This window comes from Pongo abelii, chromosome 2 (genome assembly GCF_028885655.2).
Source record: "Pongo abelii isolate AG06213 chromosome 2, NHGRI_mPonAbe1-v2.0_pri, whole genome shotgun sequence".
Taxonomy (NCBI): domain Eukaryota; kingdom Metazoa; phylum Chordata; class Mammalia; order Primates; family Hominidae; genus Pongo; species Pongo abelii.
This window is the reverse complement of record NC_085928.1, coordinates 189,802,886-189,817,134: the sequence shown is the minus strand read 5'-3', so window position 1 is coordinate 189,817,134 and position 14,249 is coordinate 189,802,886. Positions and strand designations below refer to the sequence as shown.

Below are 14,249 nucleotides of genomic sequence, written 5' to 3'. Positions count from 1 at the left end.
TAGCTCCGGGTTGAATATGTTCTTTGGGCAGCCACATAAAATCTTCAACTAGTATTGAGCTCTTAGTCAACAGGAAATACGGTGAGTAGAAACACTCAGTTACCGTTGGCCAGCCTGGACTACTGGACCCCAGGGCAGTGAAGCCCCACACTGATATGCACATAATTTCACTTCAGCAAAATTGTTTGTTGGGGCAAATTTTTAATCCAGACTTGCATAGTGGTTTTCATTCCTTGTCATGTAAAAGAAGTACTGCTTTTTTTTGTTGTTTTTTTTTTTGTTTTTTTTTTTTGAGATGGAATTTCACTCTGATTGCCCAGGCTAGAGTGCAATGGCATGATCTCAGCTCATCACAACCTCCGCCTGCCGGGTTCAAGTGATTCTCCTGCCTCAGCCTCCCAAGTAGCTGGGATTACAGGCATGCACCACCACGCCTGGCTAATTCTGTATTTTTTAGTACAGACGGGGTTTCTCCATGTTGGTCAGGCTGGTCTCAAACTCCCGACCTCAGGTGATCCGCCTGCCTCGGTCTCCCAAAGTCTTGGGATTACAGGCATGAGTCACCGCACCCGGCCTACTTGCTTTTCTTCTGCATAGGCAGAGCTGGTTGGGTTGGTTTGGTTTGGTTTGGTTTTCTCAAGTTTTGATCCAGTGACAGTTAATCAATGGAAGTCTAAAGAGGCAAAAAGAAATCCAGACTCCTCCCAGGAAGAATTGGCACTTAATCTCACATTGATTAGTTCCTTTACAGCACAATCCCAGGATCTTTGTAACTGACAATTACATTTGACCACACAATCAAAAGTAGCTCTATGTTAACTAGATGACTAAAATAAACTGGTGATTGGAATTGATAATATGCTGCCATCCCTTAAACTTTCCTGTTCTAAAATAAATTGTTTCTTTTCTTATTCTTCATATCTTAATATAATTAATATTTAATTAATATTGCCCTGGTTCTTATAAAAAATTTTGTTTTCCAGTTTTACAATCAAAAAAGTGAAGGAAAATAACATCCAATGTACTTTTGGGAAAACATTTTAAAGTATAATTTTTGGAGATTAGTAAATGGACTAGAAGGCCCCTTTTTAAAAAAAAATGTGATTCTGTGCTAAGATCTTCCTTCCGCCTTATTCTGATCTGAGTCAATCCATGTAGACAAAGAAGCCTGAGCTGCTGTCTAACGAACCCAATCTTCTCACTTTACAAATGAGGAAAAATAACTTACAGATGAGTTAAAGTGACTTGCTCAAATTCTAGCACACATCTTTCTTCTTTCAAACCACTAACACAGAATATCAATGATGAAGGAATTCAGAGGCAAAAGATTGCTGTAGTGTGGGAATGTTGAAGAAAACATCATGGAGGAACTGAAATTGAAAAGAAGTAAGCATTTTTTTAACCAAATCTTAGTTTTCCACCAAAATAACTTATGCTAGCAATAGAAAATTTGGAAAATGGTAAAAAGTACATTAAAAACTGATGGGATAAATTACTAATAACCTCATCCCATAAAAGAGTTATACAGCGCCTTTCTCTACAGTCTTTTCTCCCCCAAATCATTATTGTGGTTGTTTTTCTGTTATTGTGATTATACTACTTAGCAAGAAAGATTATAACTCAAGGACTATTCAATATTGTAATAAACTATTCATAAACGTCATTTTAATTGCTGCATAACAGTCCATTATAGAGGTTTTACCATAATTTTCTTAATGTTGATCTTATTTTTGAGAAATTAGATGGAAGGGAAAGATTTAAATGAAGAGAAGGAAGATGTCTAGAAGAAGAATATGTTTTTACAGCAGATGGAAACACCAAACTATTCACAGCTTTTATATTTAAGCTTTGCGGTTGTGGGTGATTTTTGTTTTATTCTCTATATTTTTCTCAATACTACAAAAACACTAGCAAGAACACCTACTTTTTTTGAGCACCTACCATGTACTTTATGCCACAGATGCATTTTCTCATTTAGTTGTCATAACAACTAACCAAAATTGCTATTATATCTTCATTTTAAATATAAGGAAAATGAGACTTAGAAATATTAAGAGATTCATAAAAGGGCAATGACGGAACAAGAATTTGACCCAGGTCCATCCAAGGGGAAAGCTGCTATTCTTAACCACCATGCTGCATATCCCAATGTTTTTATGAGTATGTACTGTATTTTATCATCAGAGAACTATTCCTAGACATGGATATGGATGGCAAATAATAGCTCATTTCTGATGTAAGCAGATAGCTTGTTACACAGAGTATAAACAACAATCTACCAAAATCCCAGAAGAGCTAAGAAAATCATCAATAAATAAAATCCCGTCAGTTGTGTCTAAGGTCTTTAAAATTCAGATATGTTTCAGGTTTCTCTAAAATTCATTTAAAATAGTGAGAGGAAGCAGCGTTAATTGTAGCTACGTGAATGAAGTCTGGATTCCGCAACTGGATGAAAATTGATGATACTAAAAGTAGTCTTCTGTAATTAAATGAAAACTGTGCTCTGCACTTTAATTAGTCAGCAGTAACTCATTTTAAGTGGTAACAGTGAGTTCTGGTGTATCTCATTAAGTGAGAGCCCAGCAGCTCTACCTCAGCTGAGGTTCTCTCGGTTTTCCAAAGCAGCTTTATTTATGTATCTACTGCTCTAATTTCAAGCTGCAAGAAAGGTAATGCATCCTTTGGTAACTCAGATGTACACATTATCAAATCCTTCTCATTCTTTCATGCAGAAGACTTGTAATATGCTTTAAATTCCAAGGACTCTCACTAGACGAATGTATTTGCCTTGGAAAGTATGTGCAGTCATTGGCCTCTCGTGTCACCCAGTGGGAGTCTGGGAAAGTCAGCAAACGTTATAAAATTCACTTGATAGATTTGTCTTTCCTTCTACCGCAGACAGGTTAAACCTGCATCTTTGAAAAGCTATTTAAAAAATGAATTCCCCCAAAATTTTTCCCAAAGTTTTTACTATCTAATAATTCAGGTTTCGTGGTATTAAAAAAAAGAAAGATATTTTTTGTTTTGTTGTTTAACCTTATTTTTTAATTATAAAAGCAAAGCATGCTCATCATAGAAAATTCAGAAAGTAGGAAAAGTATGAAGAGGCAGGAAAAACATCCCTCATTATTTCTTCATTCAAAGACACATTTCTATGAATGTGGTGGCATATTTCTTCCTAGTCTTTTATCTAGCCATTGCTATTGTATATTTGAGATCATTCTGTTGGCACAATGTGATATTCTACTAGAAAAAGCCATTAAAAAATAAATTTTGAATTTTATTTCTGAGCTGAACCTAGATTCCTAGTAGCCATTCCCTGTGCTTCCAGCATCATGGACATAGATTGTCAAGATGCCTGCTGCCTTGTTGAGAGGAGGCCTTTGCCAAAGGGGTGGAACCCATTTCTGTGAGAGGAATGAGAATTCTGGACATAATAAAGCAGGAGCAAGAGCTAGTATTTATTTAGTAGCCTGGGATTATCACATTGGGCTGGTTCTTATTCCATGAACATTTGTATCTAAAAGAAATAAGATTATAATTACCACGCAAAGCAACTCTGAAGAAGAGTTCTTGCTTCAGGGCAGCCACAGCCCAGGCAGACCAGAAGGATTAAAAGGTGAAGGTTAACCTCAAGTCAGTGTGATGGTGTATCAGTGAGTCACAGGACTTCAAATCATAGACACTGAGATTTGCAATTTGTAAAGAGTATGAATTTCAGTCCCAGATTCAGGTGTTCAAGGAATACTCACTGTTTCGTTCGTTTGTTTGTTTAAAGAAAATAAAGTGGTTTCCAAGTGTCTCTCTTACCAGGCTGGCAGGGAACTTACTCTAGGGCATGAAATATGAAATATGGAAGGCTTATGTAGTGTCAGAAAACAAGGACAGAGTCTCCCCCACCCACCCCCACCGCTCCCGGCTGTCATGGTGACCACTAACAGCCATCCAAGCCCAAAGTGGTTCCTTGAAATTCACTTTCTATTTCCCGGCCATGTGAGAACTGGGGTTCAAGTGAGCCCCCTTTATACATCCTCAGTCATCATCTCTGATATCAAGCTCATTTGCCTGGGAAATAGCTAAAAACCAAGCGCCAGTCTCCCACTAATCAGAACCTGCCACCCTCCCTCTCTTTTCCTACCCCCGGAAAATTCCGTCTCTCTTAAATTCTTTAAGATGCTTGCTCCTTCCTCCTGCCCCTTGGGCCACCTAAAGTACTCTCTTCAGGCTTAATAAAATAGAAGTCAACCAAGGACAGCTCTTGCAGCAAAAAGCTTCTTCAGTCTAGGAACACACACCTCCCTTGAAGTAAAGAAGAGCAAACAGCCTGATTTCCCTTACAGAAGATGTGTGGGGAAACTACAAGGAAACAAAAACACAAAGTAGCATTTTTCAAAAAATCATCCTGCCACATAAAAGTCCTTGAAGAGGATTCAGTCAGATTCACACCAGGGTCCCTCATTCTTTAGCACCAGCAGACCAAGTTTGCCATAAGCTGACAAGTGTGGGCTTGGAAGGCAGATGGGGTTCGGATCCTGTGAGTCCTAGCTTTGGGACCATAACCCTCCAGGCTCAGTTTTCTGCTGGCACAGTGCTTGACACAGAGTAGGATCAACTAATGTTTCATTCTCTTGTCCGTACCTGGCTGTCCTCCCAAGTCACTGCTCAGCCAGTCCCAAAGCAGTTGCTCTAATTCTTTATATGCTAGGAGCAATTCTGGGAGAGACTGCCCTTCCTAAAATGTAGCCTAGTGCCCACGCATGGAACTGTATATAAGTAGTGGGTTTGTAGCTGAATTTGGCATATGTGATCCCGGTCTTTCTGATGGTAGTTGTTTTCCTGCTGGAGAAAACCACAGCTAATCCACTTCAACACTCTGACCAGTAAGTACCCTCCAGAAGCTCTTCAGCCACGCCTATCAATTGGATGTCGTCAGCCATTTTATTCCTCCTCAGAAGCCTCTTTTATCTATTAGGGAAAAAAAAAAAAAACCACACAGATGACATGGCATGTTCTTAAATCCATCTCCATTCATTTTTCCTGTCTCCCAGTCAGATACAGAGTTTTGGGATAAGATGCAAGCAGAATGGGAAGAAATGGCTCGGAGGAACTGGATATCTGAGAACCAAGAAGCCCAGAACCAAGTAACCATCTCGGCTAGTGAGAAGGTAACCAATTCTGTTCCTATACATGCTGACTACTTTTCTCAACCTTTTTGGATCATATTTTATAGATTAGTCAATAGCTATTCTGTCAAAAACACAGTAATTAAAAAGACAATTTAATGTCAATCTGACCTAGAAGAAATTCTGATAGAATGAGACAATATAATTATCCAACGTGTGAAGGCAGCCAAGTTGGAATGAAATGCTCTTATTTTTATCGGTGTTCAGACAGACAGTTTGGCAGCCAACCAGAGCTTGGATCCTGACTGCTAGCCAGTTACTGAACTAGCTGACATTGAGGGTGGGTTGGAACAAGAATTGGTCTAATGTCACAATACTCTGTCAGCCAGTCATGTGAGTGCTGTCGATTTACCAACAACAGAAGTGATACCAGTGGCATGGGAGTGAAGTGGAGACTTGGGGCTATATTTCACAGGTGGTCATTATATAGCTAGCAAAGAAACTGTGGAAAAGATGCTCTCACACAACCAGGTCAAGTCCCAAGAGGATTCCTTAGAGGTACTCCCCTGATACGAGCCCCAGCAAATGCACTAGTACAGCGAACAACCAGCCAAATCACTCATGAAGTCCCAGTTGCTCTAGGATTTATGCATTTAAAAAACACTTGGTGGGGTTGGGGGGAAACACTGAGGAATAAGTATAAATTACTTGAAAGAAAAATGTGGAACTTTCTTACCTATAAATGTATATATCACAATAGCCAAGATATAGAAGCAACCTAAGTGTCCATCAACAGACAAATGGATAAAAAACAATGTGAGCCTGAACAACAGAGTGAGACCCTGTCTCTACCAAAAAAAAGAATGGAAAAAGAAAAAAAAGCAGCTGGGCATAGAGGCACACACCTGTAGTCCCCAGCTACTCAGGAGGCTGAGGTGGGAGGATCACTTCAACCCCAGGAGGTCAAGGCTGCAGTGAGCTGTGATGGTGTCACTACACAGCCTGGACAACAGAATAAGACCCTGACTAAAAAAAAAAAAAAAAAAAAAAAAAGTACATATATACAATGGAGTACCATTCAGCCATAAAAAAGAATGGCATCCTGTCATTTATAACAACATGAATGGAATTGGAGGTCATTATGTTAAGTAAAATAAGCCAGGCACAGAAAGACAGACTTCACATGTTCTCACTTGTTTGTGGGAGCTAAATTTAAAACAAATGAACTCATGTGGATGGAGAGTAAAATGATGGTTACCAGAGGCCGGGAAGGGTAATGGGCAGGAGAGGAGGGTAGGGAACTGGAGATGGTTAATGGGTACAAAAATATATAGAATGAACAAAATCTAGTATTTTATAGCATAATGGGTGACTACACTCAACAATAATTTATTGTACCTTTTAAAATAACTAAAAGAGTATAATTGGATTCTTTATAGCACAAAAAATGATACATGCTTGAGGTGATGATATCCCATTTACCCTGATGTGACTGTTACACAGATCACATATGTGTATGCCTGTATGACTGTATCACAATATCTCATGTACCCCATAAATACATATACCTACTAGGTACCCACAAAAAGTAAAAATTAATTAATTAATTAAAAGAATAAAAGAAAAACTATATATAGATAAGTATATATTACTATTTTGTGGTGGAGGAAGTCTCAGTAATATTCAGTTCTGGATAGCATTCATGATATTTTGCTAATGCAACAAATATTTATTGAGCATCTACTCTTACACTAAGTACTGGGGATGTGATGACGAATAGGCTCCAATTTTAGTAGATCTGCAATCTACATAGTCATTAAAATGTCTGTCTCCTCCAAATACTCTGTCCCTCAATAGGCCAGGCAATCTCATAAAATTAGAACAGCCATCTCACTAAAAGTAACTGTCTTTTCCACAAGGAAATCATAGCTAAGTGAGAACACAGGACATTGATTGAGATCATCAGACTCTGGGCTGTAACTCGTGCCCCCAAGGTCTGCCTGAGCTCCATAGCCCCTTACTCCCAGAACCCCATACCCACACTAACCCCACATAAGCCAGTCACACCCTGTGGCTTTTGATGGGGGATTTTGTCTTCCTAAGCACCTATGGAGACTCAAGGCCTCCACTTGATCTACTCTTAAACCTTAGTAACGTCATCAACACACTAGCTTATTTTTATCTATCAAATTTAAAGGATTTTATGATCATCTATGCAAGTAAAATTGCAACAAATAACATCTCTCAGATACTTCAGATGAGAGTTTAAGTTGGACAAATTTTTTCAAAAACAATTTAACTACACATTTCAAGGGCTTAAAAATAGCTCATAACCTTTAACTTAATAAATCCCTCTGGGAGTCTATCCTAAGGTAATAAGTACATGCAGCAAAGATTTGTGCACGAGGCTTTCACCGTAGTTTTATTTATGATAACAAAAACTTTAAAATAACCTGAATGTTCATCAATAAGGGATTGAGTAAATAAATATAGCATATCCATAGGAATAATTTTAATAACATAGAGAAATCACAATATAAAACTAAGCGAGGCCTAATCTACAAGACTGCGTATGTAATATGTGCCTATTTGTTTAATTTATATACTCATAGAAAATACCAGTTATTTATACATCCTGTATTCTTTAAATTTTTACAATTAAAAAAAATCTTTAACTTTAAAACATGCATGCCCAACAGGGGCAATATAGCCCCCAATAGGCAAAAACTGGTTCAGGGTGAGGGCAAAAAAAATTCTTAGCTATGACAATGGTTTGTAGTTCTCCAAAGGGCCGTAGTAGGTAAACAGATATACAGTATGTGGGATTCATATTTCGGGGGATGGGTGGTAGCACTTAGCAAAAACATGTCTAATGAGTCAGTATTTTTAAAATCATCAGGGGAAATTGTTAAAACAAAAAGAACAAAAAATATGAGAAGAAAGCAAACACAAAAATATTAACAGGGGTCATATCTAGGTTGTGGCATTATAGGTAACTTTTTGTATCTTTTTATATTGTTTAGTATCATCTAAACTTTATACAATGAAAATGTACTATATTCATAATAAGGAAAAGCAGAAATTTAAATTTAAAATAAAAAGTTAAATAATCAAAATAAATTTAATTTAAAATTGTTTATTATGCTTTAAGTTCTGGGATACATGTGCAGAACGTGCAAGTTTGTTGCATAGGTATACACGTGCCATGGTGGTTTGCTGCACCCATCAACCCATCATCTACATTAAGTATTTCTCCTAATGGTATCCCTCCCCTAGTTCCCCACCCTCCAACAGGCCCCAATGTGTGATGTTCCCCTCCCTGTGTCCATGTGTTCTCACTGTTCAACTCCCACTTATGAGTGAGGACATGCAGTGTTTGGTTTTCTGTTCCCGTGTTAGTTTGCTGAGAATAATGGTTTCCAGCTTCATCCACGTCCCTGCAAAGGACATGAACTCATCCTTTTTTATGGCTGCATAGTATTCCATGGTGTATATGTGCCACATTTTCTTTATCCAGTCTATCATTGATGGTCATTTGGTTTGGTTCCAAGTCTTTGCTATTGTGAATAGTACTGCAATAAACATACATGTGCATGTGTTTTTATAGTAGAATGATTTATAATCCTTTGGGTATATACTCAGTAATGGGATTGCTGGGTCAAATGATATTTCTGGTTCTAGATCCTTGAAGAATCACCACACTGTCTTCCACAATGGTTGAACTAATTTACACTCCCACCAACAGTGTAAAAGCGTTCCTGTTTCTCCACATCCTCTCCAGCATCTGTTGTTTCCTGACTTTTTAATGAAAACTTATTGAATGTAAGAATGAGAAAAGAGATCAATGTCTCATGCACTGGCCTTTTTCTTTGTTGCAGGGGTATTACTTTCACACTGAAAACCCATTCAAGGACTGGCCTGGAGCATTTGAAGAAGGCTTAAAAAGGCTGAAGGAAGGGGACCTGCCAGTCACCATCCTGTTCATGGAAGCAGCAATTCTTCAGGACCCTGGAGATGCAGAGGTGTCATTCTCCCTTCATTCTGCCAGACTCAGAAAGGGCACTTGCTAACGAGGGACAGATAACACAGAACTCTGCTGGGTCACCTTTTCATCAAGTAAAGGCTCCCAGAGGAGTTAACCTAGCTTAGTCTACTGGTTTAAAGGTTACAAATAGGTACCCGTTTTCTAACCAAATTTCTAATTGGCAGTGTTTACAGTGCCTATAAATAAAGATTGGGGGCAGGAAAAGAAAAATCAAAATTACCAACCTGGAGGCTTGTTAGTAGTTTTCTTTTTTTGAGACAGTCTTGCTCTGTCAACCAGGCTGGAGTGAAATGGCGCAATCTCAGCTCACTGCAACCTCCGCCTCCCAGGTTCAAGCGATTCCTCTGCCTCACCATCCTGAGTAGCTGAGATTACAGGTGCCTGTCACCACGCCCAGCTAATTTTTGTATTTCTAGTAGAGACAGAGTTTCACCATGTTGGTCAGGCTGGTCTCAAACTCCTGACCTCAGGTGATCCTCCGGCCTTGGCATCCCAAAGTGCTGGGATTACAGGCATGAGCCACCGTGCCCAGCGGTAGTTTTCAAGGGACAGTATATAGTGATGTCTGGCTCTGTGTCACACTGTACATCACCCTTGGTTTACTCACGCCACATTTATTGAACACATACTATGTCCCAAAAATTATACCAGGTCCTGGCTTAAAATATTGAAAACCTGGGAAAACATATCAGGTGGAAAACATGTTTATGGTCTATCTGGGAAAACAAGTAAAAAATCAGTGTAGTGTAATAAATGCAATGTCAGAGTGCGCACGGGATGCTGGGAGACTAGAAAGCATCCAGCCTTTCTGCACAAGTGCAGCCAGGGTTGGGGCAGGAATTAAAGGCAAGGAATTAAAGGCAATAAGGGAGTCAAGTTTTTGTTACAAGGGAGCACTATGTGGGTAGGCAGAGGGGCATGAAGCATCCTGTTAAGTGGAAGAGGGGAGGAGAGAATGGTAGAGGGAAGGCAAGAAGAGATAGGCAAGAATTTGAAATTCATCTGAAAGCCATGGGAAACCACTAGGGGCCCATACTCAGGAGAGGCATACCAACAGATTGCGTGTTAGAAAAACCCCTTTCTCCGAGATGAGAAGAGTGATTAGAGACAGAGGCTGGGAGACCACGAAAAAGCTTCTGCAGTCCTAATCCCCTAGATTCCTAAACCTGTGAAGGCCTATCATAAGATAGTGTCAATATAATGATTTCTTCTTTCATTTGTAATTTTCAGGAATCATCATATAAGGAATATTCCCAAGGGAATCTGCAGAAATTTTAGGGACCAGTATATATACTGGTGCTGAGATTACAATGTAGAATAGTGGTTAAGCATCTAGGCTGTGCTATCCCAGCTGCATAGGTTCAGATCCCTGTTCTACCTGTTAGCCATGGGACCTGGGGCAAATCATTTAAACGCTCTAAGTTTCAGTTTCCTCATCTGTAACATGGAAATCCTAATAGTAACTATCCCACTGGGTGTTGTGAGGATTAAATTAGTCCACACAAATAAAGTGCTCAGCTCAGTGCCTGGAACATCAATATTTAGCCTTCATTTTTATTATTGGTTGTACTTTATGTAGGAAGAATGAGTAAACTGATCAGTAGTTAAATCTTGTAATATCTTGTTGGTCAAAAGGCTTACAGTGAAATGGGGTTGAACTGAAAGCTGAAATTCTGAACCAAAATATTAGAATTTTTAAAAGATAGGCCAAGTGTGGTGCCTCATGCCTGTAATCCCAGCACTTTGGGAGGCCGAGGCAGGCGGATCACTTCAAGCCAGGAGTTCAAAACCAGCTTGGCCAACGTGGCAAAACCCTGTCTCTACTAAAAAATACAAAAAAAAAAAAAAAAAAAAAAATTAGCTGAGTGGGATGGCTCATGCCTGTAATCTCAGCTACTCAGGGGGCTGAGGTGGGAGAATCACTTGAACCAGGAGGCGGAGGTTGCAGTGAGCCGAGATCATGCCACTGCACTCCAGCCTCAGTGACAGAGCAAGACCCTGTCTCAAAAATAAAATAAAATAAAAGATACATGCTCATTATAGGAGAGGAAATTATTACACTAATATGAAACTATAGGCCACCCCCTAAAAATAATAATGTCATCTTACGTTTGTAAATGCTATGTATTTTACAAGGCGTTTTCAAATATATTACATTATTTGACACAACAGCCCTGGAAGATTTTTTTAAGGACATATTATGATCTCAGATTCATAAATGAGAAAATGAGGGCCTGTGTTAACTAACAAATCCCAGACAAGGACCCAGGGCTTCTGAATCTATGGAGACCTCAAAGTTAAGGTAATAACACTGCAGACAGTGAAAATGACACCATGGCCAAAGGCTAGAAAAACGCCCCCAGAGAAAGACTATTTCATCAATCTTTTCTTAAGAAGCATTCTAAGATATATGGAAGGTGAAATCAAAATAGAGGTTACTGTCTGTATGTTTAAGAGATTTAAAATAATCAAGGATATTTGGAGGGGGGAATAATCAGTATTTTTATGAGTTTATAAGGTATATGTAATAGTAACCCATGAGAGGAAAAGCCAGTACCATTCAAATGGCACTTTAAGATAACTGTGCTTTCCTAGAGTTTTGTTTCAAAATGGTATTATCTAAAATGGTGTTTGGGGAGTGTGTAAGAGTCTTTGGGGAATGTGTAACTCTCCCAGCCTTGGGAAGGAGAGTTACACACTCCTCAAACATTTTTAAACCCTAAGACCCTAATATACCTCCACCCCCAGCAAATTTGAAGACAATGTGTATAATGAGAGGTTTCTGCTTGTGTGTATTACTCTTATAACAGTGTGAGAGTTATTGTTCTTATGAGTATATAGAGAAAAATTTGCTATGTCAAAAACTTTAATTCTAGATATAAAAACATAAGCTATCTGCTTGAAGATGTTCTTCATATTATTTACAACAGCAAACGATTGCAACCAACTTAAAGCAATAAGGGAATTGTTGAGTAAATAATGAAATATCCATTCAACAAAATCCAAATTAAAAATTACGAGGATTTTGTAAAAACATGAAAAAGGGCTTAAGGTACAATGAAATATATAAATGTAGACTATAAAATTATGTCTACATTATGATTGTGGTATGTGTTTTGTGCATTTTAACAGTGATTACATTAGAGGAGTGAACACATCATAGGAGATTTTGTTCGTTTTGCTTTTCCTAGTTCCTAAATCTCCTGTGAATTCTTCTAGTAAGTGACTTTCATTCATACAAGCTAAGTTAATATTGTACCTCTTGAGATTCCTTACTGTAAACTTCATTTAGCTACATTTCTGGGTTATATTTCCACCCCTTTTCCTCACAATTGTATAATTTTATATATTTATCCTTTGGTTTTAAGATACCTAATATAACGAAATCTTAGAAATTCAGAGGTTTCCATCGCACTGGGTTATAGGAAAGGATAAATACTGAACGAGTTTGGAAATAATGACAGAGGATCTTGACCCAGATGTCACAAGAGAGTTTGAATGAAGAAATGCATATAATATTTTTCCCTTTTATATAGTGCTCACATCTGAGATAGGTTGCTCTGCATAGGGGATCCATCACAGGTCAACAAACCAGCTGAAGCACATGAGTAATTCTGCTTCATCTTGCAATGTTAACATCAGTTGTCTTTCGTAGGCATGGCAGTTCCTCGGGATAACCCAGGCGGAGAATGAAAATGAACAAGCAGCTATTGTCGCCCTCCAGAGGTAAATGAAGCTAAGTGCAAAATCATGGGCCTGGCAGACACTTGTTAATGAACTTCCTGTTTCAGATTTGTCCTTTGATCTTTACTGAAGTACAGTGTAAAGAATTTGTAAAGGATAAGTGCTGAGATACTGCATGTCACTCACACTCAGCTCTGAAAAACAGCTTAGAATGAAGTAATGTTCCTAACAATGTCTTGCCATCTACAAATCAATGGACATTCACTGGCACCAGAGAAAGCCTGTGTTAAACCCAGTCATAAAGTAGACTCATTGAATAAATAGTTCCTTTTAACATTTTAGCCTTCTGAAACATCTGAAAATATTCTTCAAAAAAAATAAGTGGAGTACTGACTAATGGTCTGGATGACGTTGGGGCAGGAGGGATGGAAACAGTGGGTGTGTGTAATATTACACCCTACTTGACTAGAGCTCCTATTTAAACCCTGGAAAAGTAGCCTCTGCCAAATAGACTTCCACTTTCCCTACCTTTTCTTGTAAGTGCCTTTAATATAGTGCTATAGGAAGAGAATATATATGTGTGTGTATACATATATTCCATATGGTATATGTATGGTGTTTATATGAATGTACATACATAATGTATGTGTATGAACCCTATAGCTTTGGAATCTCAGCTTGTAAAAATTCTAGACTCTTGAAATTCTAGGGCTTTACAGTCTTGGAATCCTAGATTTCAAGATTCTGTTGGTATTTGATGAAGTAATGGTGCCTGGGGTGTGGCCCTGCCTTCAGAGCCTTTTCCTACAGATGACAGAATTGGGGATCAGGAAAGATCAAGGTCACACAGAGAGTATGTAACAGAGACAGAACTTAAAGCCTCATCTCCCGACTCCAAATCTGGGGCTCTGAGTCAGTGGTTCTTAACCCTGTATACACATGCACATTAGAACCGTTTGGAGGGGAAAAATAATGCCCAAGCACAGCCCAGAGATGATCATTTAATTGATCAGGGCTGGGAACCAAACAGCAATAGTTTTAAAACTGCCAGGTGTTTGTAATGTGCATCCAGAATTAAGAACCTCTCTACCCAGTGCTGATAATCTGGGAGATGAGGCCCACCACAGAGTGGTATTATGTCCTGCCTAGGGCTTGCTCCTCAAAGTCTTATCCAGAGACCTCATCATCACCTGAGAACTTGTCTTTTTTGTTTTCTGTTTTTTGTTTTGTTTTTTTTTTGAGATGGAGTCTCGCTCTGTTGCCCAGGCTGGAGTGCAGTGGCACGATCTCAGCTCACTGCAACCTCTGTCTCCCAGGTTCACGCCATTCTCCTGCCTCAGCCTCCTGACTAGCTGGGACTACAGGCGCCCGCCACCATGCCCAGCTAATTTTTTGTA

At 38.9% G+C, this 14,249-nt stretch overlaps 1 protein-coding gene across 6 annotated transcripts in view; it reads left to right on the top strand.

Annotated features, from left to right (window-relative positions):
• PEX5L (peroxisomal biogenesis factor 5 like) overlaps positions 1 to 14,249 on the top strand; it is a 243,904-nt gene that overhangs the window by 214,207 nt on the left and 15,448 nt on the right. For all 6 annotated transcript variants that reach the window (XM_002814329.6, XM_002814326.6, XM_002814327.6 and 3 more), the window contains 3 exons: positions 5,049 to 5,165; positions 9,002 to 9,145; positions 12,824 to 12,894. In XM_002814329.6, the coding sequence (XP_002814375.1) occupies positions 5,049 to 5,165; positions 9,002 to 9,145; positions 12,824 to 12,894 (332 nt within the window). The remainder of the gene's footprint in view (positions 1 to 5,048; positions 5,166 to 9,001; positions 9,146 to 12,823; positions 12,895 to 14,249) is intronic.